The following is a 24,565-nucleotide window of genomic DNA, read 5'->3' on the forward strand; positions in this document are numbered from 1 at the left end:
TCCAATGGATTTTAGTGCAGATTGGATGTGTAAACGCTGCCACTGAGCAAGACGCTTGAAGTCCACAAAATGAACCGAACTGCGTGAATAACATTGATCCCATCCCATCCCATCCCATCCCATCCCATCCCATTAGATCAGAAATGAACGACGGGTTGCGAAAACACACGGCGTTCGTCCAGCTAATGCTAATTTTAATGAATGTCAATCAACACTGAACAACACTGATCTAAGAGCTAAATTCAGCACGCTCTCGGCTGCATTAAGCGCCACCCACTCGCACATGGCGAAGGCGCAAACAATGAACGGCTTCAGCCGTCAGCCAATCAGAGACGAGGCACGTCACAGACAGTAATCCGTTGCGTAGCCGAACGAAGGTGAACGCTAGTGAAGCCATCGCTCACAGGGGTAATGGTAAATGATACGGCACAAGCAGCAAAACAGTGAAAACTGCGCAGAATTCCTGCTTTTTTGGGGATTGTTCTTCGTTTTTGCTGGCTTTGATTACTCCAATTAAATTTTTGGATTCTCCCTGGGCGTGTTCACGCTGTTCTAGGAAGTAGGTTAATGCATTTTGGCCTGGCTACAGTTTGGCAGATTGTGAAGTGGTTCATCGTGTGGTTTGTGTGCAGGGTTTCGGTTTTTGCGATCGTGAGGGTTCGCATCGCCATTGTTCCTCTGCACGGCCAGAAGCTCGCTCATCGGCGGTGTTCATCAACAAACGATGAATCCTCCGCATCCGCCGCCTGTTGCAGCCCCCGGTCCGGCCGCCGTCGTGCCGATAAGCCCAGACGCCCCTGAGGGTTTTGATCAAGTACAGATGGTACGTTTGCGCATTTGTACTGTTTCGATTACATTCGATTATTTTTCTTTATTTTTAATGAAAACCGATATACTTATCACTGAATTTTTGGTTATTTTTGCCATTCATTTAATTTATGCGATTTTTATTAATCTTGTTCTTTAATAATTAATCCGTTTTTAACTAATTCGTTTTTATTTATGTTTCATTTTAGTTATTTTGTTGTTCGTTTATTGTATGTGGTTATCCTTATTATATTTTTGTTATGTATGCAGTTTTATATGTCATTGTATTTTATTTTATTTTGCCACTTTTATGCTTCATTTTAGCTATTTTGCATTTTGTTTATTTTATGTGGCTGTCCTGAGTATATTTTTTGGCATGTATTTATTTTATTGGTCATTTTATTTTATTTCGCCACTTTTTATTTGTAATTTATTTTGTAAAATTTGATAATTCTACTGGAAAATAGGTTTATAATTTTAAGTTAAAAATTATGTGCTGTAATGTGATTGGTTTCTGCGCAATTAAATTAAAGAATAAATTAGAACTTATTACAATAAAATTAAATAAAAATAAAAAAACTGTGCTTAAATTAACAACTTAAAATTAAAGGATAAAAATTAAAGATGAAATTAAGTGTGAAATAAAAAGAATAAGTAATAATTAAAGATTAAATTGTGCGTCAGATTTTCGAGCCGGAACTGCCTATCGGGTAATGTTGCCGGAAGTGCTCCAATCTAAAATGAATTTCGAGTATTCGAAATTCAAATACACTACCGTTTGAATTCCGAGTAATCGGAATTGCAATTGCAGGCATTCCAATTCCGAGTAATTGCAATTTAAATGGACGCTGTTGTAATTTCGATTATTCGAAATCTAATTTCCGACATTAGAATTCCGAGTATTCGGAATTGCAATGCATATCATATGAATTTTAAATAATTGGTTTTAAAAAGTTTTATTTAAAATTTGGATTTTAATACAATGTACCATCAAACTACAAACTACGGAACTGGTAGTTGTACTGCGATAATTACTTTAAGGGAAGTAGGAGCAAAAGGAAATTTCTTAGAGAATTAAGAAAGAGCCTTTGCCTATTTGGCACCCGCCTGGTGTGTTGACTGTTAAACGATGATATACATTTATCAGTTCGGCGCACAATAAACTCTCCATAGCGAAAATTACAACAAAAATAGTTTTCCGTTTGAAGCTACCCCTGTTCTGGCTTTCACCGTCGCAAATGTAAAGACCAGCGATGTTGACTCAAACCTCAAAGTTAGCGCAGTCAACGGCTGCGTGCGGCAACTACAACGACGACGCATAAAAATTTGGTCAGCTTTTCTTTGGGGATTGGGTGAAGACACCAGCACCGGAACACAGGTCATCGGCGCAACCGGCCCCGGCGTCCTTGCTAAAATAACCTGCTCTTCACAAAAAGAGGGTGATTGGGAGGGAAGGACGACTTGTTACATGTAGTTCACCTTTACCTGATACAGCAGCAACTGAAATGCATTAAATACAAATGCACCACTTCAAGTATCGTTGTTCTACATCCGCATTGCTCCTCCTGTTTGTACATCAGGATGTAAATCCCTGTGTATTTTACTTTTACACTAAAAAAAGTGTAAAAATAAAAGCAAAACCGGGTTGGAAATACTTGTAATTTATTTTTAAAACTGCACCAACTTGACCGCCCAGGGCTGTATATACCCAGACTTCATCAGCAGTGCCGGCCGGTGGTACCAACCGGAAACGAATGGTGGATGATTTTAAAGCTTTACATAACTCTAGATGTGGCTATAGACGCCACTTGGTTTTGTGCATAATGCGCAGGAGATAACGACTGGTAACGTGTGTCATCACGATCCGGAACTTTACGCTCCGAATGGTCAAAACAACCATACCGCACGTATTCAAGATACCGCGCTGCACAGCTCCGTTTTTAACATACCCGTTCTTATCTCTATGAATCATAACTTACGCACCATAGTTCGCTGCACTGGCCGTATACCAGCCAACAGAGAAAGATGCCTGACTTTTCGTATTGTTGTTTCCCAAAAAATTCGGATTTTTTATTTGGTTTTATGAGTGTTTTTGGTTAAAATTGTGGGCTGCATGACACGTTGTAACGATAAAAGCCGGTTAACTTTTAAATGTAGCTCACATACCGCTCTTTCAGAAACAAAAATGATCCAGATCAGCTTTTAATGCGCTAGTCAGAAATATGGCCTCATTTACTATGCTTGCGGAATGCACGAGAATTACTCGTGCGGAGTTTCAGTTATTCCGTGCACTGGCCAAATACGGTTGCTAGAATATGGATGTTCCTTACTGTTAAAAAGGAGAAACTCTATCCGAAACGGTAACGTTTTTTTCCACCTATGTTCTTAATTTCGCATCACCGCTTTCAGAAGGTTGGCCATTTTTTGTGCTTAACATTGGCTATTATGCTTCATGGTCGTAAGTTCATAACAACTGTTCAATTGATAATAATTATAACAATGACGATGCAGTGCTATGGTTACATAACGCAATATCACAGTATTTTTAAAATGGGTACCTGTAAGTAATAAAGATGGTGTAAAAAGGGGTGCTTATGTAGCTAAAATAATTAACAAACCTGGGCGGGAGGGGTGCATATAACCGTTGCTGTTTCACATCGCCCTCACTCTCAGTATTACATAGTATGTTTATGGTTACGCGCGCGAGCCTCCCGCGCTATGAGTTTCGGCTACGCGCGAGAGCATCTCGCGCTATGAGTATTGACTACGCGCGGGAGTTTTTCCCCGCACAAAAAACTACTAACAAAAAAGTTTGAATTGTGTATCCAATACGACAGGGCAACTAACAATTACGGCAAGGTCACCTTTTAGTGATGTAAAACCAAAATCTGACCTTACCGGCGTTTCACATTTTTTTGATAATTTGACTTTTCACAACTCTCAGCCGTTATGGCGTCAGAACTTAAAGTGGGAAACAGTGGAGCAAAGGAGCCAGCGAACACATCAAGTGCATCAAGTCGTTATAAATCCTGGCGGCAATGCCAAAGCATCAACGACGCATCCGCTTCATGACACGTTCCCGGGGAAGGCTTTCTTGTGGATAGTAGTCATACTACCATCCTTACGTTCCCCTACAGCTCAGTGAAGCCGGTGTGAAAGAAAGCTGGCGCTTACCGCCCACACCGGCGGAATTCAATTCCCACAAAGAAAAGCATTACGATAACCCTGAAAAGTTACTGCCAGGCGATGGTGCGTCTTAAGCTTGTGGATGGCGTGATGGATGTCACCAGGGCAGCCGAACATTCCCGAAGCCGCAGCAGAAGCCGATTTGCCAGAGCCAGAGCATCCTACTGTAAGCAACGTTTTCGCCCCTGATTTTACGACGTTCAGAGTCAGACCTCGCGCAACCATTAAGCCCCGCTGTCGGCCGTCGAAAGAAAGGCGCCATGAACGGTTCAATCAGACAGCCCAAACGTCATCGCAACCAGTCCAAGCCATGCCCCAGCCTGCCGACACACCGGTTCCCGCTTACTCAAACAGTCCCTCCGCAGAAAGGAACGATATGAGCATGGCGAAAACAAGCGGCTCGGATTTGCAGCTAAGACTCCTTAACGCATGGATCTATCTGCTGCTCAATCTAATTTCCTCAGAAAGGCGGCCTAGAACTTCCTGCAGAGTTGGATCTGTACCAAAATAACGACCTGTGCTTCCCAAGGCCACGTTTCCACATGCGGATGCATGGAGAAAACCTTGTGCAGTCCACGTTTAACGGTTTAACGGATTGTTTAACGCACCACTATGTTTGCGCGTTGTACAGCTGTGACATCCCCGGTCTTGTCCGGATCTACTATTCAACGGGTCAAATGCCCAGACTTGCTGAAACTACAGTGGCATTTCCTGTTTGCCCATCTGGCATCTGGAGAGCAAGGGTCAGATCAGCATCGAGCCCGTCCCGGTTTACGGACAATCACCTGGAGGAAATAACTGCCTAATATGACTGTATGCTCGTTTTGCCTATGACCTGTTATTGGAAAGCAGATTCAAAACGCCAGCTACGCCCGGGAGGACGAACTGCGCCACTGGTTTTTAACCATGATCGAAACCGGCACATTGGCGCCTCCTCCCAGATCGCGGGGTCGTAATCCGTGAATGTAAACCACGCTGAGAGGTCATAACTGCACAGCAAAAGCAGCACATACGGTGGAAGTACGCCGGCGGTTGCATCTGCCCAGCGGATACAGATCAGTTTCGCTGTGACTATTGCTCTGTAACTAAACGATACAATAACTGTCGGTTCTGTTTCTTAAATTCACCATCTCAAGAAATGATGAATTCGACGTACGTAGACGTATGTTCGAGAAATGAACTGAAAAACCGTACAATTTCCAGTTTTGCCATAACTAGTGGTCGAAAGTATTCTGCAAGATATTCTCGCGCAGTCTACTGTAAGATAATCATGACTCCAGTCTATTCTGTTAGTATTAATTAAATTTCAAAGAAATCGAAATCCAGAAAAGTCACGTTTAAATTCCGAATATTCGGATTTTATTTTACCGCAGTTTAAATTTCGAATACTCGGAATTCATATTGCCCCATTTTGAATTTCGAGTAATCGGAATTCAAATTGCGGCCTTTTAAATTTCAAATATTGTATTTGAAAATCTAAAAAAATATTTTTAGATTACTTGGAATTGCAAATACTTGAATTTGAATTCCGAGTACTCGGAATTGGTATCGGAATTCTTTCGCATGCAATTTCGAGCACTTGCGGCAACACTACTATCGGGCCGATTGTGGAAGCAGTGCGCTCCTTTCGCGCTCGCGGCGACGGCGAGAGCATCGACCACGGAACCCTGTTGTGGGACATTCAGGCTGTTCCACCGGGGTATCTCAGCGCGACCATGAACGTGGACGGTCGAATCGTGCGGACGATTTTTCCACGAGAGGTGCTCCTTCACCCTGGCGGAGAACACCCCCCGCCCGAAGCCCTCCAGGCCATTATGCAGAATGGCGACAATCAGATTTTGGACGCGGCCGCTGACCTTTTGCGGGCCGCTGGACCTCAGATGGTCGGGGCCGTCGGCGGCGGGAACGAACAGCCGCTTGGCGCTGCTTATGGCATAAATCCCGGTGGTGCCTATGGCCAGGATCCCGGTGCTGCCTACGGCATGGATCCTGGTGCTGCTTTTGGCATGAATCCCGGTGGTGCCTATGGCCAGGATCCCGGTGCTGCCTACGGCATGGATCCTGGTGCTGCTTTTGGCATGAATCCCGGTGGTGCCTATGGCCAGTATCCCGGTGCTGCTTACGGCCTGCCTCCCGGTGCTGCCTTCGGCCTGCCTCTCGGCGCTGCTTTCGGCCTGCTTCCCGGTGCTGCCTGCGGCCTGCCTCCCGGTGCTGCTTTCGGCATGAATCCCGGTGCTGCCTACGGCCTGTTTCCCGGTGCTGGCTATGGTCTGTATCCCGCTGCTGCCTACGGTTTGCCTCCCGGTGCTGCTTTCCGCATGTTTCCCGGTGCTGCGTACGGTCTGCCTCCCGGTGCTGCTTTTCCCTTGTTTCCCGGCGCTGCGTACGGCATGTTTCCCGGTGCTGCCTATGGCATGAATCCCGGTGCTGGCTATGGCATGAATCGCGGTGCGTACGGCATGAATCCCGGTGCTGGCTATGGCATGAATCCCGGTGCGTACGGCATGAATCCCGGTGCTGGCTATGGCATGAATCCCGGTGCGTACGGCATGTTTCCCGGTGCTGCCTATGGCATGAATCCCGGTGCTGGCTATGGCATGAATCGCGGTGCGTACGGCATGAATCCCGGTGCTGGCTATGGCATGAATCGCGGTGCGTACGGCATGAATCCCGGTGCTGGCTATGGCATGAATCCCGGTGCGTACGGCATGAATCCCGGTGCTGGCTATGGCATGAATCGCGGTGCGTACGGCATGAATCCCGGTGCTGGCTATGGCATGAATCCCGGTGCGTACGGCATGAATCCCGGTGCTGGCTATGGCATGAATCCCGGTGCGTACGGCATGAATCCCGGTGCTGGCTATGGCATGAATCGCGGTGCGTACGGCATGAATCCCGGTGCTGGCTATGGCATGAATCGCGGTGCGTACGGCATGAATCCCGGTGCTGGCTATGGCATGAATCGGTGCGTACGGCATGAATCCCGGTGCTGGCTATGGCATGAATCCCGGTGCGTACGGCATGAATCCCGGTGCTGGCTATGGCATGAATCCCGGTGCGTACGGCATGAATCCCGGTGCTGGCTATGGCATGAATCGCGGTGCGTACGGCATGAATCCCGGTGCTGGCTATGGCATGAATCCCGGTGCGTACGGCATGAATCCCGGTGCTGGCTATGGCATGAATCCCGGTGCGTACGGCATGAATCCCGGTGCTGGCTATGGCATGAATCGCGGTGCGTACGGCATGAATCCCGGTGCTGGCTATGGCATGAATCGCGGTGCGTACGGCATGAATCCCGGTGCTGGCTATGGCATGAATCCCGGTGCGTACGGCATGAATCCCGGTGCTGGCTATGGCATGAATCCCGGTGCGTACGGCATGAATCCCGGTGCTGGCTATGGCATGAATCCCGGTGCGTACGGCATGAATCCCGGTGCTGGCTATGGCATGAATCCCGGTGCGTACGGCATGAATCCCGGTGCTGGCTATGGCATGAATCGCGGTGCGTACGGCATGAATCCCGGTGCTGGCTATGGCATGAATCGCGGTGCGTACGGCATGAATCCCGGTGCTGGCTATGGCATGAATCCCGGTGCGTACGGCATGAATCCCGGTGCTGGCTATGGCATGAATCGCGGTGCGTACGGCATGAATCCCGGTGCTGGCTATGGCATGAATCGCGGTGCGTACGGCATGAATCCCGGTGCTGGCTATGGCATGAATCCCGGTGCGTACGGCATGAATCCCGGTGCTGGCTATGGCATGAATCCCGGTGCGTACGGCATGAATCCCGGTGCTGGCTATGGCATGAATCCCGGTGCGTACGGCATGAATCCCGGTGCTGGCTATGGCATGAATCCCGGTGCGTACGGCATGAATCCCGGTGCTGGCTATGGCATGAATCCCGGTGCGTACGGCATGAATCCCGGTGCTGGCTATGGCATGAATCCCGGTGCGTACGGCATGAATCCCGGTGCTGGCTATGGCATGAATCGCGGTGCGTACGGCATGAATCCCGGTGCTGGCTATGGCATGAATCCCGGTGCGTACGGCATGAATCCCGGTGCTGGCTATGGCATGAATCCCGGTGCGTACGGCATGAATCCCGGTGCTGGCTATGGCATGAATCGCGGTGCGTACGGCATGAATCCCGGTGCTGGCTATGGCATGAATCGCGGTGCGTACGGCATGAATCCCGGTGCTGGCTATGGCATGAATCCCGGTGCGTACGGCATGAATCCCGGTGCTGGCTATGGCATGAATCCCGGTGCGTACGGCATGAATCCCGGTGCTGGCTATGGCATGAATCGCGGTGCGTACGGCATGAATCCCGGTGCTGGCTATGGCATGAATCGCGGTGCGTACGGCATGAATCCCGGTGCTGGCTATGGCATGAATCGCGGTGCGTACGGCATGAATCCCGGTGCTGGCTATGGCATGAATCCCGGTGCGTACGGCATGAATCCCGGTGCTGGCTATGGCATGAATCCCGGTGCGTACGGCATGAATCCCGGTGCTGGCTATGGCATGAATCGCGGTGCGTACGGCATGAATCCCGGTGCTGGCTATGGCATGAATCCCGGTGCGTACGGCATGAATCCCGGTGCTGGCTATGGCATGAATCGCGGTGCGTACGGCATGAATCCCGGTGCTGGCTATGGCATGAATCCCGGTGCGTACGGCATGAATCCCGGTGCTGGCTATGGCATGAATCCCGGTGCGTACGGCATGAATCCCGGTGCTGGCTATGGCATGAATCGCGGTGCGTACGGCATGAATCCCGGTGCTGGCTATGGCATGAATCGCGGTGCGTACGGCATGAATCCCGGTGCTGGCTATGGCATGAATCCCGGTGCGTACGGCATGAATCCCGGTGCTGGCTATGGCATGAATCCCGGTGCGTACGGCATGAATCCCGGTGCTGGCTATGGCATGAATCCCGGTGCGTACGGCATGAATCCCGGTGCTGGCTATGGCATGAATCGCGGTGCGTACGGCATGAATCCCGGTGCTGGCTATGGCATGAATCCCGGTGCGTACGGCATGAATCCCGGTGCTGGCTATGGCATGAATCCCGGTGCGTACGGCATGAATCCCGGTGCTGGCTATGGCATGAATCGCGGTGCGTACGGCATGAATCCCGGTGCTGGCTATGGCATGAATCGCGGTGCGTACGGCATGAATCCCGGTGCTGGCTATGGCATGAATCCCGGTGCGTACGGCATGAATCCCGGTGCTGGCTATGGCATGAATCCCGGTGCGTACGGCATGAATCCCGGTGCTGGCTATGGCATGAATCCCGGTGCGTACGGCATGAATCCCGGTGCTGGCTATGGCATGAATCGCGGTGCGTACGGCATGAATCCCGGTGCTGGCTATGGCATGAATCCCGGTGCGTACGGCATGAATCCCGGTGCTGGCTATGGCATGAATCGCGGTGCGTACGGCATGAATCCCGGTGCTGGCTATGGCATGAATCGCGGTGCGTACGGCATGAATCCCGGTGCTGGCTATGGCATGAATCCCGGTGCGTACGGCATGAATCCCGGTGCTGGCTATGGCATGAATCCCGGTGCGTACGGCATGAATCCCGGTGCTGGCTATGGCATGAATCCCGGTGCGTACGGCATGAATCCCGGTGCTGGCTATGGCATGAATCCCGGTGCGTACGGCATGAATCCCGGTGCTGGCTATGGCATGAATCCCGGTGCGTACGGCATGAATCCCGGTGCTGGCTATGGCATGAATCGCGGTGCGTACGGCATGAATCCCGGTGCTGGCTATGGCATGAATCGCGGTGCGTACGGCATGAATCCCGGTGCTGGCTATGGCATGAATCGCGGTGCGTACGGCATGAATCCCAGTGGTGCTGGCTATGGCATGAATCCCGGTGCGTACGGCATGAATCCCGGTGCTGGCTATGGCATGAATCCCGGTGCGTACGGCATGAATCCCGGTGCTGGCTATGGCATGAATCCCGGTGCGTACGGCATGAATCCCGGTGCTGGCTATGGCATGAATCCCGGTGCGTACGGCATGAATCCCGGTGCTGGCTATGGCATGAATCCCGGTGCGTACGGCATGAATCCCGGTGCTGGCTATGGCATGAATCCCGGTGCGTACGGCATGAATCCCGGTGCTGGCTATGGCATGAATCCCGGTGCGTACGGCATGAATCCCGGTGCTGGCTATGGCATGAATCCCGGTGCGTACGGCATGAATCCCGGTGCTGGCTATGGCATGAATCCCGGTGCGTACGGCATGAATCCCGGTGCTGGCTATGGCATGAATCCCGGTGCGTACGGCATGAATCCCGGTGCTGGCTATGGCATGAATCCCGGTGCGTACGGCATGAATCCCGGTGCTGGCTATGGCATGAATCCCGGTGCGTACGGCATGAATCCCGGTGCTGGCTATGGCATGAATCCCGGTGCGTACGGCATGAATCCCGGTGCTGGCTATGGCATGAATCCCGGTGCGTACGGCATGAATCCCGGTGCTGGCTATGGCATGAATCCCGGTGCGTACGGCATGAATCCCGGTGCTGGCTATGGCATGAATCCCGGTGCGTACGGCATGAATCCCGGTGCTGGCTATGGCATGAATCGCGGTGCGTACGGCATGAATCCCGGTGCTGGCTATGGCATGAATCGCGGTGCGTACGGCATGAATCCCGGTGCTGGCTATGGCATGAATCCCGGTGCGTACGGCATGAATCCCGGTGCTGGCTATGGCATGAATCCCGGTGCGTACGGCATGAATCCCGGTGCTGGCTATGGCATGAATCCCGGTGCGTACGGCATGAATCCCGGTGCTGGCTATGGCATGAATCCCGGTGCGTACGGCATGAATCCCGGTGCTGGCTATGGCATGAATCGCGGTGCGTACGGCATGAATCCCGGTGCTGGCTATGGCATGAATCCCGGTGCGTACGGCATGAATCCCGGTGCTGGCTATGGCATGAATCCCGGTGCGTACGGCATGAATCCCGGTGCTGGCTATGGCATGAATCCCGGTGCGTACGGCATGAATCCCGGTGCTGGCTATGGCATGAATCCCGTGCGTACGGCATGAATCCCGGTGCTGGCTATGGCATGAATCCCGGTGCGTACGGCATGAATCCCGGTGCTGGCTATGGCATGAATCGCGGTGCGTACGGCATGAATCCCGGTGCTGGCTATGGCATGAATCGCGGTGCGTACGGCATGAATCCCGGTGCTGGCTATGGCATGAATCCCGGTGCGTACGGCATGAATCCCGGTGCTGGCTATGGCATGAATCGCGGTGCGTACGGCATGAATCCCGGTGCTGGCTATGGCATGAATCGCGGTGCGTACGGCATGAATCCCGGTGCTGGCTATGGCATGAATCGCGGTGCGTACGGCATGAATCCCGGTGCTGGCTATGGCATGAATCGCGGTGCGTACGGCATGAATCCCGGTGCTGGCTATGGCATGAATCGCGGTGCGTACGGCATGAATCCCGGTGCTGGCTATGGCATGAATCGCGGTGCGTACGGCATGAATCCCGGTGCTGGCTATGGCATGAATCGCGGTGCGTACGGCATGAATCCCGGTGCTGGCTATGGCATGAATCCCGGTGCGTACGGCATGAATCCCGGTGCGTATGGCATGGATCCCGGTGCAAACGGCCTTGATCCCGGTGCTGCCTACGGCCTGGATCCCGCTGATGCGCACGAACTGCAGCCTGCTGCTGAGCTCGAACAGCCTTAATTTTGTTTTGACTCTTAAGCAGTATTAATCTCTGCCTGTCACCCTTTTCACTGAATTTTTTTATTGATTTTTGTAAAATTTTTTAATCGATTCTTGTGATTAACACCTGTCTTTCAATGAATAAAGTATAGACTAGTAGACCCGCGCAAACTGCGCGCAATAAATCACCGATGGATGCTATGTAATTTTTTCGATATACATACCATTGCACAGGAATACAGAATAGTGCAGTCTTGTTAAAAGGGCAATCGTAAATCTCTTTCAAAAGCAAGTAAACAGTTGACACAACCTTCCTTCGCGATTACACAGAACACGTTTCGTATGGTAAAACAATGAACAGCTGGTAAAACGGCTAAAACCCTAAAATTACTTAATCATTCCCAACGGCCAACGCCAAACCCATAACTCCACCAGTGTGCGCTCGACAAATTCCAGGTGGAGCGTCAACAACCCTTGTGCAATAAATCAGTCGCAGATTACTCTATCAACTCGTGAAACGACCCGTAAAACAATATCATACTGAACCAATTACGTGGCAAATTCAGTAAAACAATCGGTGCTGCTTCTTGCTCCCCTTGCCGGGTTATAAGTGCAGACGGAGCCAATCTTTTCTCGACTGGAGCACTAGGCGCACATGCCGTACTCGTCGTTCAACCGGCGGCCGATGAGGGAGCGGCGCACCTCGCTGGTGCCGGCGCCGATCTCGTACAGTTTGGCGTCGCGCAGGTACCGCCCGGTGGGGTAGTCGTTGATGTAGCCGTTCCCGCCCAGCGCCTGTTGAATTCAACAGGTCAGACAGTCGTGAAGCTACAACGATAGATAGACGGTCCCGTGTTTATTTAGCACCGACCTGGATGGCCTGCAGCGCCACCTGCGTGGCCGACTCGGCGGCGTAGAGGATGGCGCCGGCGCAGTCCTTGGAGCTGAAGTGGCCGGCGTCGCAGGCGCGCGCCACGTTGTACACGTAGGAGCGGCAGGCGCTCAGCGTCGTGTACATGTCCGCCATCTTCCCCTGCATCAACTGCAACAACAGCCGTCAGTACACTCCCAAGAAATACAGGTATCCGCAGGCTGTAACGGTACCTGGAAGGTGCCGATCTGCTTGCCGAACTGCTTGCGCTGGTGCACGTAGTCGAAGGTGGTGTCGCAGCAGGCCTGCATGATGCCCACCGGCCCGGCGCTCAGGATCAGGCGCTCCGTGTCCAGCCCCGACATCAGCACGTACACGCCTTTATTGATCTGCAGTAACCAACCACTTCGTCAGTTGATGCTCTCGGCGTGACGGCAACTGGAAAATATGTCATCATACCTGGCCGAGCACGTTCTCCGCCGGCACTTTGCAGTCTTCGAAGACCAGTTCGCAGGTGTTGGAGCCGCGCATGCCTGTGCAGAAGACAGCACTCCCAATAACCAGCAGGACAAGCAGCCATGCTCAGTCATTACCCAGCTTGTCCAGCTTCTGGGCGGTTTTGAAGCCCGGCGTGCCCTTGTCAACGAGGAAGGCGGTGATGCTGTGCTGCGGCTTGGCCTGCGCGTCGGTCTTGGCGTAGACGACGACGACGTCGGCGTCCGGGCCGTTGGTGATCCAGAACTTGCTGCCGTTGAGGACGTAGTGGCTGCCATCTTGGGAGCGTTGCGCCTTGGTGCGCATGGAGACCACGTCGGAGCCGCTGCCGGCCTCGCTCATGGCCAGGGCGCCCATGAACTCCCCGCTCGTCAGCTAATAACACGATCATTAAGCACAAGATGCGCAACCCTATAGCACCGAACCAGTGACTATCTCCCCCTCACCTTGGGCAGGTATTTCTTCTTCTGCTCGGGCGTGCCGTGGCGCGTGATCTGGTTGACGCAGAGGTTGGAGTGGGCGCCGTAGCTCAGCCCGATGGCGCCCGAGGCCCGCGAGATCTCCTCGTAGGCGATCACGTGCGCCAGGTAGCCCAGGTTGCTGCCGCCGTACTCTTCTACACACATGACACAGGCATCACATCGTTACGTATAATTTCATTTTATCATCTGGGCTGCTGTTGCAGCATGTGCCCCTCTCTTTGACTGGCTCACTGACTGACCTGGCGCCGTCATGCCCAGCAGCCCGAGGTTGCCCAGCTTCTTCCAGAACTCGCGCAAGTCCTTGAAGTTGTTCTCGGCGTCGATCTGCGCTGCGTGGGGCGCCAACTCCTTCTGCACGAAGGTGAAGACGCTGGAGCGCAGCTGCTGCTGGTCCTCGTTCAGCCCGAACAGCTTGTCGTCCACCGGGTAGAACTGGCCAGATGAGCGGCTGGACGACACGCTGAAGGCCCGCTGAGCGACGGCTGGCAGCCTGACTGGTGGTTGTGAGGCAGCGGACTGCAGGAGAGCGGAGCAGCGCAGGATCCTTCGACCTGCGGGCCAACCAACCACTTTATACGCTATATATTCCACTTGCTTGCGCATATCTTGACTGCTTGCAATTTACCGGACATCTTGGAGAGGTGGGGTGTGCAGACAGCGGATAAACTCAAACCAGCAACGAGCACGTAGCCGTCGATAATCAAGCTTCAATCGTAGAGTACAGTCGCTGATGAAATGACGCGGCTTGGCCTGACAAACACCTTCAACACTGTTAGAAGTTTAGAACCCCCAAAAAGCACAACGCTTGCTAATTCTACAGATGGGGTTCGCCACGTTCCACACAAATCCCAAGCGTCCAGCTGAAAATCCAGGTGTGGGTTAAAGTGACGTACAAGTTCCTACAACTCCACCAGCGTCAAAATCAGCTGATTTTTGCAGATAAAGTTGCATCTGATGAGTGGATGAGTAATGCGCCATGCAGGCATGCACTCGGCACCAATAACGGTGTCGCACGGCTGCACTACCACGGTCGCCGCTCTGATGGTGCAAAAGCAGCTCTACTCATTTCCGCCGGAAGCTGTAGCGTTCTTACTGTTAAGTGTTAATACGGCGTACATAGTGATAGATTTTCGTATTATACCTATATCCATATTTTCACGTTAATTGTCAGCGAAACGGGGTTTACCATTAAATTGTGTACGAGTGCTTGTGCATAAATGATAATTCAGAAAATAGATTTGTGCTGGTAAATAGTTTTGTACCGAAACCAATGTTTATGTTACTTGTATGTTTATTTCTCAATATGTACAAGGTGAAGGCGAGCTTCGCTGAACAAACATGATCAAATGAAGAATTTGTCCCAATTAACATGAGAAGGGACTGTAAGGGACTGTTACTTGTTAATGTTAACGATACTACGATGATACTATAATTATTATATACTATAATTATATGGATATGAGTATATACTATGATCATACTAAAGTTTTTATTAAGGTAAACTGTGCCGTAAGTTGATGAATGAACATCTTAGCCGCTGGCCAGTGTCCCTGTGACTCTGCTGCATACAATAATTGCGCACACGGCACAACACTGGAGCATTTTTCCATTGTTTGGTTGTTGTTTGTATTGATTGCGGAGTGCAGACCTTGGACACAGGATTAAGTGACAAAGTCCATTGCATGCCTAGTGTTTCCCTTACTCTTGCTATTAGGCATTACTTAATTTAGCGCTTATTGCAGCTGGTGCTGGGAAATGGCGTTTTGGATAGGTATTTATAATTTTTTATAATACATCGATCGCACCAAGTGTAATGCTGTGTTTGCAGTCTTTGCACTACATTGGCAACATGTTGTATACGCATGTGTATATATAGATATAATACAAATCGGGTCACACCGATACCATGCCGATACCGATCGACTGCCAGTGCCAACGAGCTGCTTGTACAATACATTAGAAGGCACCGCTAACGAGTTTGTTAGCTGTGCCACTGCAGATACAGTATAATGCGGCAGTAGGTACGACAGCAAAACTTAACTGTAGCAGTCTTGTAAGACTCGTCGATACTGTAGCGCATGTAGCAGTTGTACTTAACATTTGCGGAAAAGTGACAGGCCAACATTGCTTGTAAAGGGTGATGATCGACGCTAATAGCTGATAAGAGTTCTTCTCAGGAAAGCGAACCCCTGCCCAACTGATCCACGAAGCCACTTCCGGTCGCATTTCCAGGCTCTGTTGTTGATTGTCGCCAGGTAAGCCGTACGTGTCTCCTAACGGAGCAATACCGTTTGCATGTAATTAATAGGTGGTCCGATTTACAGCTGCGAAAGGGAGACGTAATCCTTCTGAGGCTCTGAGCCAATGCAATCGACGGGATAACTACGGAACACCGCCCAGTTGCCCATATATACAGAGTACGGACTGAACCTTATTCCCCAACACACAGCAAGTCACCCACTAGGCGCTCCGCCGCGCACTGACAACCTGTGCAGCGGAAAGAGCTGTCCGTGCACTGCACTGCATCGCGTCGAATTGACCGGATCAGTGAGCGAGAGCTGGAGCGAGGAGCCCCTTCTAATCCGACGTTGGCAGTACGACGCCAGGGATCCGCCGGCAGCGGCTGCGGCAGTTAATTGACGGAGACTCGGCACTGCCGGAAGAAGCAGTCCCGGCCAAGGCGCAGCACTAGCCTGCAGTCAAACTTATATATAGGCGCTCGCTCCTGCGCTCCTCTGCTGGGAGCCAACGAATAATGTAGCGTCCCAGCCAGCAGTTCTTCTGTGTCGCCGAATATCAACTATCTGTATACTGCAGTCGTTCCTGGGAATAAAGTGAAATGGCCGCCCATTGCAAGTGGGCAATATGCAGATCCGTACTAGCCGGCGCCGACCGGAAGCTGGCTTGTTTGCTGCTGGCTGCACTGTGCGCCGCCAGCTGGATGCCAGCTGTGAGGAGTAAGTAGCAGAAACTCCAGAATTAGGCTCCTGCTCAACTCATAGCAATTATCTGACTCTTCTGCTATAAAGTGCTCGATAACACGTACCGTAGTAGTTCTTGATTCGGTGTATATAGATTACAGATGCAGTATATATGTAAATGTACACATACATATACATAAAAATGTATATAAATATGTACAGTACATAGATAAATGCAGCTGTGTTGAGTCGGGATTAAGCAGTCGTAGCGGAGTAATTGATGCTGGTGTGTATTTGCAGGCCAGTACTGGGACGCGAGCGGGTACAACCGGCTGAACCCCATCACCTACTACGGCTTCACGCAGCCCTACTACTCGGGCTTCTACGGCGGCATCGGCGCCATGCCCTACATGTCGGGCTGGCAGGCCTCCATCTACGGCGGCAGTCCGCTGGGCGCCCTCAGCTGGCTGGGCGCCGGCGCCTACGGTCTCGGCGGCGGCGGCGGCATGGGCGGCGCCATGGGCGGCTTCGGCATGCCCGGCTGGAACGCCGCCCCCTCCGTCAGGCCCCACCGCTGTAACGCCGCCGCGGTGGCCCTCTCGCTCCTCGCCATCGTCAGCAGTCTCCGCACATCGCGGTAGCCAGCGCTCTTACGAGCGTGTGCCTGCGGGATAAATGCAGCCGGCAACGGGCCTGGCATCCGTGTACGGAGCGCTTTGGCGGGGATTGACGCTGTTAATAGCCGTGTATATATAGTGCCGGCAATGCTGATGGGTGACAATTGCGAAGCTGCTTCGTGAACACTACAGAGTACCGACTAGCTTGCCACAACGGCGCCGGCGGACCTGGTCCCTTCTGCCGGTTCGCCCTGTTTGAGCTGCATGTGCTCTGTGGAAATTACCGTGCCAAAAGCTGTCATAAGCGCTTTTTCTCTTTGTACAAACGCTTTGTTGTCTAGTGTCCGTTGAGAAAGCAAATTAAAACATTAACGGAATTGATGAGCATACTTTACTGTAATTTCTACTCGTAGAGCTCTTAGTATACACATATTTTTCTGTAATTCCAGCCAGCTGGCAAGTTAATCAGCGTAAGTGCTATTAATTAATTGCTTGTCGGTATATGTTTGTAGACTTTTTGTGCACTAATTTGTCCATGTCGCGTGCGACAGACTACGATATTAACTGACTGTTTTGTTAATAAGTACCCTTAATCAAACTGGGAACGAGACCACAAGTGAGTTATTCGCTAACCGTAAGGGAACCTGTAGACTGTAGCTACGGTATGTACGTAAGTATCTGTTCCTGTTCGTAATTAAGGGCAGCTTTTTCTGGTTGATCAAAGCTTAAGTAGATATACATCGATAGCAAGTGGCTGCTGTTGTAGTTTGTACAGATATGTAGCACAGTATATGGAGCAGAGCTCAGTTCCCAAGATTGCCCAGTGCAGGTTTGCCCCGGCGCAGGCGCATTGGTACGTGCTGTATTTACGCCGTACAGAGGTACACTTCCTACAGCTGGCTGCAGCGATCGAGAGGTGGTCATTCACACCCGCGGCCACCTTGTCAGTCCAGTTCCGGTTCCATTCGGCGAATTACAGCGCTGAGTCAGCGGTCAGTCACTTGCTGTCTGTTTACTTCCTGCCGGTCATCTGACCGCACCATATACAGATACAGCAGTCTTATGCGTCGCCAACCTACTGTGGGACAAACGCTCCTCGCTGCTGCAGGTGGAAGCCATAGCGATAGCAAATGCCTCTTCTGGCAGTTTTAAAGGAGCATGCTGCATTAGCCTTCCCAGATGGACAACAATACTGTAATGGTTAGGCTGCATCCGTGCATCGTAAAGTTATATATATTACTTTAGGCGATGGTACACTTCAATTAAATTTTCGCTACAAAAGTCACCAAAACAACGCAAAATATATAATAAAAAATGTTCCACTATACTCTAGTGTGTGAAGTAAACTGGTTTTGCTAGGATCATGAGCTGCATGGTCAGTTGGCCTTGGCAGAAAGCTTGAAGCTTATCTCCATTCCTGATAGTTGCGGTTCCGGTTTGACAACTGGCCTAGCCAGTCACGTCGGTCTACCTCTTCCTCTTCCTGTGTACTGTATGGCGAATACAGTGAAGGTATGGTGTACACTGCACTCTGCGAGTAGAAGTGACAGATACATCGTAAACTGGTAGAGCCGTAGAGGTAATAATCGTAAACGTCCACTTGCTTTTGCAACGGGACGCTGCTTCCGCTACCGCATGCCTAGGTGAATGACCTTTCCCATGATACAACTGCCCATCGACCTGCAGTATCGTATATGTGAGTGCAAATTCTACGCGTTCTCCCATTGAGAAAATCGTTAATCTGTTGTTTCCTCAGGATCACGAGTGCCGCACCATGTGCAATAACGTTTGCCGGTAATTATAGATATGAGTTACGGTGCTCGCGCATGTATCGATCCATAATTTCACCTTATTTTGGTCACCTGATGATTAAGGTGGGAATGGCTCATAATAAGCATACTTATGCCTTACCTGTTTTCAACTGGAACTATAATTCGATAAAATTAATTTTCACGGTGTAATTTTTTGTTGTATGTACGTATGAGTAATGGCCACACAATAATAAATTTCTGTCTGCAGTGTAGCATAGCGGTATTTAATCGCGTCGATGGCATTGTGCAAGCAGTGTTATTCAAATAGGTGTATTGTCGAGGGTGTGGACACGGAATATTGTCAAAGCGTGTGGATTGGCATTTTTGTCATGCCATAATCATGAAGCATTAATGTTTGTCTGCGATCCCATTTCGGACTGAAAAGAATGAATGACTATTACACAGACCAACATCAACATACTATTTACCCAAACAGGTTTAATTGATATGCCGTGAAACTGTGAAGGTGCAGCTCATAATATACAGCCGCTACAATGAAAGTGTACGAACACGTTGTACCGGAAGAAAGTAACGTCTGTTGTACCTTCCGCAACGAGTACGAGCCGGCTGCAGTTAGGACAGCTTTTTCGGGAAGGGTCGTATATAGAATTTGTATTATAAAAATTGCTCATTGTCGTCGGCTTCGCTAGTCATAAATTCTAATAAATAATGTATTCTGGCAAAAGTGAATATAGTTGTATGTATCTTGTTTGTAATAGTTGGTCAGTCGATCATGCAGTCACCGTTTCATATCGCAAATGCCGATCCAAGCGTGCAGTTGATCGAGATGCATATATATATTTAACTTTAAGTTGACAACACTCATTGTCTGGAAATACTGTACGAGTACAAGCTGAAATAGCCACTTTAAATCGCAAAATGTGGCAAATACTGTATAATACCGAGAGCGTAGATTTTTGAAAAGCACTAAAGGTCACGATCCTTCTCTCCAATAAAACAGTACGCGCTTTTAGGTCAATTAACTGGACTAAAGTGTACGTCGCCCGTGGGTGGCTGCCTAAATGTGTACAGAATACACTATTCTCTGCAGAAGCTCGTCAAGCAATAGTGGTGCTCAAGAAGATAATCATGAGTCGGTGTTTTTTTACGCTTTATGTATCATTACACCTAGAGTACCTGTTTGCGCTGTACGTGCGCAGGGCGAACACATGTGTAACATTACTATGTTCTTACTAGGTTCAGTACAGTAAGTACAACCGGACGGATACTCCGATTAGTCTTTATACGTCAAATGTCAGCTGCACTTTCTCCCTAAAGCAAAACATATTTTTGTTATTTTGACTGCACTGATTTTCTTTTGCACTGTTTTATGCTGTAGTTAGAAGATCGGTACGATTGCGATACCGGTACTGTACAGTGTTCGGGTGATCATGATTCGTATCGCAGCAAAAGACTCACAACACACGGCTCAGTAGACTCGTTACCGCTCAACTGTGAGAATGTTTTGGCTTTTTTAAATCTGCAACGACATGCTTAAGCGCTACAACAGCAACTGTACACTGCTGCGAGTGCTGAGAAAACTCGCAACTCCATGGTCACTGCCGTGCAAAATACGTACAAGCCGGTCCGGAGTTAGAGCACGATAGAGAACAGCGAACAATGTGAATTCATGAGTTGCGCCAGCTGTAGTGCAGTGGCTATCGACTAAGCGCTAACATCGCGCTTATTATGCGTTAGCTGTTCTCTATCGTGCTCTAACTCCGGACCGGCTTGTACTTGTATTAATTACATTACAGCGGCACCTCAACTGTGTTGATATCGCTTACAGTATGGTATGTACCTGCATTTTAACATGCACACAGGTGTGTAGAACGTATTATTGCGCATGCATGCTTTCTACAGTATACTGTGCCGCCAACATATCTGTACTATTATACCTCACGACACGGACGGACCATTTCCATACCCACCCGCGCTAACTGCAACCAACGTTGTGCGTACTTACGCTGTTCCCGTTAAATATTGCACATACTGCACATATCTGGAGCATACGTAACGCTCGGGCTGCTCCAGTTTGTTCTACTTGGACTACGTTACGCAATTAACCTGCTTATCGCTGATTATCAGCCAACGCCATCTTCCATCCAAATAACGCTTTTCCTCATTACGGAGACGTTCCGTCGAAGCCTTGTTAACGTAGTTACCCATTACCAACCGAACATTTATCCCATTCCAATCTGTCTAACGGTAGGATCGAATCACTGTATCATACTGTTACCCTATTAACTGTTATTAAGACTTTAGTTTTTGGACTGGCAAAGACTCGTCAACATTTATTTTTCTTATATATATAACCACCCTTGGATAACATATTGTAATTAATAATTATGTACAGAAACTGATGGCACGCGAGGTATAAATCGTATGATTAAAGTTAGCTACATTACATTCGTATATTTATTGTAATATATAAATAATGCACTAGGTAGTTCACTGGATACACAGCTTATGATCATGAAAATATAATTATTATATATTATCCCTTCTAGGTAAGCGATCATATCCCCATTAAGCCCGATTCAGCAGCCGCGATCTTTACACTGGTGTAGCGCGACATGAAGTAGTCAGCTGGTTGGAAGCCGAGACTAAGGATCTTCTCTTCTTATGCTAAGGAAGAGCTAAAGGAACCAGTGACTTTAAAGCATATTTCCGGCGCCCCGGCTCTAACCTCCAGCACCTCGCTCTCTCCATCGATTTTGCGGATTACTTCCGGTGGCTGGCAGCGGACAAACCTCGGACGGTTCGGTTGCCGGCCAGCACCGGTGAAATTTTGTTGTTTTGTTGCATTTGTATTTCTTCTCTCTGTTTCTACTGTCAGACAATTATTAATTGGCAGTTGCTGAATATACATACGTATGTGAAATGCCCCCCGCCGGGACCGGCGGCCCGTTAAATTTGTGGATGTAGCCTTCTATTTACGGTGTGGTTGTCTGTCTTCTCACTTCCGCTCAAACATTTGTTGCACGTTCTGTCGTGTACTGTACAGATCTGGTGTCTTTGTAACAGCTCCAAGTCGGTAACTCTGTACAGGCCGAAATTTAGCGTCAAAATGCCGTATTCATAAATCATAACTACGGGAAATTATGCAAGTCCTCTGCGTTCAGCCGGTGTGAAGAGCAATAAGCCAATGTTAACGGCACGAGTATGCCTGTAACATCGTGCACGTGTATAACATACTAACAAACTCATTATTATTATTTATTATATAGTACGTACTTTAAGGTGCGTACTGATCAATGTTACCTATAAAATGCACATGTCAGTTAATATAAATTGTTTAATTAACGGGATCTATCAACAAAAACAGCGCATGGGTGAACATTTTAAATGCATGCAGCGCAGGCTGCAGTTCCGTGCATTTTGAAGGTTGGTTCCCATAACCCGTAATGCATTAGACGCTTGTGGGAAGCGCCGGTTTAGGTAAGCATCTGCTTTGCTAAAGAAGTATGAGATATTTTTGTAGCCGTTTTCGGGAAAACTAATCAGTTACGGCATCACGTTCTAACACATAGTGCAAAGTGTGAACAGCTCGCGAGGTGACAGAGCACAGAAAACTGCTGACACTAATAAGTTAATAATATGAAAATATGTAGCCGGCGGTGTAGTTGATTGTTCAGCTGCATGATCCTACATGCTGCAGTTGTTGCTGAAGTTCGACGCGCTAACTGCGAACCGTCAGTGTTTGTCATAATTTCTACACAATGAGCAAACAGCTGGACAAGCTGTCGTTTCTTTCGCTGCGGCGGACCTTGCAATGTGCTTTTTTACAACCCGCGTCGCACATGTGCTACACCGCCGGCTCCGTCGCCGCAGCGCTGGCGCGCTCGGACTCATGCGGCCCTCGCCGGCACGCCAACGTCTCGAGTGTGGCTGGCCACTGAGAACTTAACTACGGTGTATTACGCGCAGGTAGAGGTAGTCAGGTGTGTATTTGATCGTCAGAGTTATTTAACTCTGCGATTGCTCACACCCCGCGCCCATCACGAGGCCGTTGTATCTATATAGAGAAGAGTACGTAATTGCTTGGTCTGACCGTGACAGAATTACTACTTTTTGCGCTACACTACTCTCTACTTGTACACTGTACAGTACTCTGTAGTAGCGTACCTGCATCGTTTAACGGCGCAAAAAGCTTAATTCACTGAGATTTAATACTTGTTTGTGTGTATATATATATATATATATGCATTGTACAGGGCTTATATTCTACGCTCTGAACTAACGATTATACAAGTGGGCTTTGGTTGAGTAATCGGCACACTGAAGAAAAGTAAGTAATGCCTTGACAGGCGTTACGCGCTACAAACTCGTACGTACCATTAACGACAAACAATTCTTCTCAAAAAAGAATTGTGTTAAGATCCAGATATATGCGTTTGGGAGCAATTGAGTTTCCCCATTTGCTCACTTGAAGCCACTTCGTAGCTCTGATCTATTTCTTCCTTCCGCATTTACAGTACAACACTGGCATCGCTCGACCACATAGACTGACTGGGTGCTTTGCTGGAAGCAAATGTGATATTATTCCCAGCCAGGTGCCTTTCGCGGCCGGATTCCGAATTCCACGGAGGATGCATGCGCTACTTCGGCGCGCTCTATTGTCCGGGCAGCGTTTCCGGATGTCGTTGTCCGTGGCCCTTCTGACTACCTTTCTGCTCAGCCATGTCCCGCTGGCGTCCTGTAAGTCAATCACGCGTATTGTACACGCGCCCAAATGTACACGTAATGCTAAGTTCCTTGGTTTCACTAGTTCGGCAAATACTGTAAATAGCCGACTAATAATTTATAAGCGTGCACACCTAATCATGTCACGCGTAAAGTAATATTGTACATTGGTAAATTGCACCTTGTTGAACACGTTATACTGAACTTAAGTAGTAGTTCTGACAGAACATTTGCTATATTTCACTGCATTATAAAGTGCTGTCTAACCTTTAACATAATTTATTCCACGTAAATCTGGTACAAATTGTATTAAAGATTACACTCATTATCTGTAGAAGCTGTATTGCATAGATAAAAGGTAATTAGGTGGTACATGGTAACATGGGCATATACCCTATACAGATACAGGAGGAATCAACAGCGGTCGTTGTTGCAGGCCAAACGGGCTCGACGGGGATGGGGCAGTACGCGGCGCTGCCGTGGAGTCTGCTGTGGCTGAACCCCTCCTACACCGGCTTCTACGGCGGCCTCGGCAACGTCGGCCAGCTGACCCCCGACTCCGCCTACCTCTTCGGCGCCGGCGGCCAGATCGGGGTCGGCGGCGTCCGCGGATACAACGGCGGCGGCGGTGGCTACAACTACGGACTGGGCGCCTACAACCACGCCGGCGCATCCTCCTTCTCCCTGGTTCTAATTTTCACTTCGTTTTTGGTTTTGGCATGCCTCCGCTTTTAGATATACCCGCTTCTCATGTCCATGTTCATGCCACTGCGTTGTCGCACCTGTCAGACGAAACTGCGCATCGGCGCTGCTCGCAAAAGTAACCTGTCTGCTGCGATTTCTGTCCGCTGCATTTCCGCTACATTACATGTCAAGCCAATTGTACATGCATGTCTTGTGATTGTAGCAAGAGCAACATTATTGACTTCTGATATTGTGCGCTGGTACAATAAACATACGTTATCATAATACGT

The 24,565-nt window shown here is 49.5% G+C and overlaps 3 protein-coding genes and 1 long non-coding RNA gene across 7 annotated transcripts; 3 read left to right on the plus strand and 1 right to left on the minus strand.

Annotated features, from left to right (window-relative positions):
- Positions 1–445: 445 nt before the first annotated feature.
- LOC129587340 (uncharacterized) lies at positions 446–17,464 on the plus strand. 2 transcript variants are annotated; one of them, XM_055481042.1, is made up of 5 exons: positions 446–559; positions 633–823; positions 15,734–15,811; positions 15,881–16,513; positions 16,778–17,464. In XM_055481042.1, the coding sequence occupies exons 4-5, from the start codon at positions 16,396–16,398 to the stop codon at positions 17,116–17,118; spliced, it is 459 nt and encodes a 152-aa protein (XP_055337017.1). In that variant the 5' UTR covers positions 446–559; positions 633–823; positions 15,734–15,811; positions 15,881–16,395; the 3' UTR covers positions 17,119–17,464. The 2 variants fall into 2 exon arrangements, with proteins under 2 accessions (XP_055337017.1, XP_055337019.1); XM_055481044.1 differs by lacking the exons at positions 446–559; positions 633–823 and adding an exon at positions 15,557–15,577.
- Positions 11,946–14,503, minus strand: LOC129587339 (isovaleryl-CoA dehydrogenase, mitochondrial-like). The gene is made up of 8 exons (XM_055481041.1): positions 14,182–14,503; positions 13,796–14,107; positions 13,521–13,690; positions 13,173–13,449; positions 13,039–13,112; positions 12,813–12,968; positions 12,580–12,750; positions 11,946–12,503 (listed from the first exon to the last, which is right to left on the minus strand). The coding sequence occupies exons 1-8, from the start codon at positions 14,186–14,188 to the stop codon at positions 12,354–12,356; spliced, it is 1,317 nt and encodes a 438-aa protein (XP_055337016.1). The 5' UTR covers positions 14,189–14,503; the 3' UTR covers positions 11,946–12,353.
- A 3,198-nt stretch (positions 17,465–20,662) lies between the features above and the next one.
- LOC129587342 (uncharacterized) lies at positions 20,663–21,654 on the plus strand. Its single transcript, XR_008690352.1, has 3 exons — positions 20,663–20,698; positions 20,769–21,113; positions 21,416–21,654. It is a non-coding gene; the product is annotated as an uncharacterized LOC129587342 (long non-coding RNA).
- Positions 21,655–22,514: 860 nt separating this feature from the next.
- On the plus strand, positions 22,515–24,523 carry LOC129587341 (uncharacterized). 3 transcript variants are annotated; one of them, XM_055481047.1, is made up of 3 exons: positions 22,515–22,849; positions 23,384–23,606; positions 24,028–24,523. In XM_055481047.1, exons 2-3 carry the CDS (start codon positions 23,498–23,500, stop codon positions 24,324–24,326), a joined length of 408 nt encoding a protein of 135 aa, XP_055337022.1. In that variant the 5' UTR covers positions 22,515–22,849; positions 23,384–23,497; the 3' UTR covers positions 24,327–24,523. The 3 variants fall into 3 exon arrangements, with proteins under 3 accessions (XP_055337022.1, XP_055337021.1, XP_055337020.1); XM_055481046.1 differs by lacking the exon at positions 22,515–22,849 and adding an exon at positions 22,974–23,235; XM_055481045.1 differs by lacking the exon at positions 22,515–22,849 and adding an exon at positions 22,974–23,196.
- Positions 24,524–24,565: the final 42 nt, after the last annotated feature.

The sequence above is a fragment of the Paramacrobiotus metropolitanus genome, unplaced genomic scaffold (genome assembly GCF_019649055.1).
Source record: "Paramacrobiotus metropolitanus isolate TYO unplaced genomic scaffold, Prichtersi_v1.0 Parri_scaffold0000024, whole genome shotgun sequence".
NCBI lineage: Eukaryota > Metazoa > Tardigrada > Eutardigrada > Parachela > Macrobiotidae > Paramacrobiotus > Paramacrobiotus metropolitanus.

Excerpts from the sequence above, each read along its gene's own strand:
- LOC129587340 (XM_055481042.1), top strand. The coding sequence starts at position 16,396 with ATGGCCGCCCATTGCAAGTGGGCAATATGCAGATCCGTACTAGCCGGC. Across the intron at positions 16,514-16,777 it reads CTGGATGCCAGCTGTGAGGA|GCCAGTACTGGGACGCGAGC; the intron begins GTAAGTAGCAGA and ends GTGTATTTGCAG.
- LOC129587339 (XM_055481041.1), bottom strand. Across the intron at positions 13,113-13,172 it reads CCAGAAGCTGGACAAGCTGG|GCATGCGCGGCTCCAACACC; the intron begins GTAATGACTGAG and ends TCTTCTGCACAG. Across the intron at positions 12,969-13,038 it reads CGGAGAACGTGCTCGGCCAG|ATCAATAAAGGCGTGTACGT; the intron begins GTATGATGACAT and ends TGGTTACTGCAG.
- LOC129587341 (XM_055481047.1), top strand. The coding sequence starts at position 23,498 with ATGCATGCGCTACTTCGGCGCGCTCTATTGTCCGGGCAGCGTTTCCGG. Across the intron at positions 23,607-24,027 it reads CCATGTCCCGCTGGCGTCCT|GCCAAACGGGCTCGACGGGG; the intron begins GTAAGTCAATCA and ends TCGTTGTTGCAG.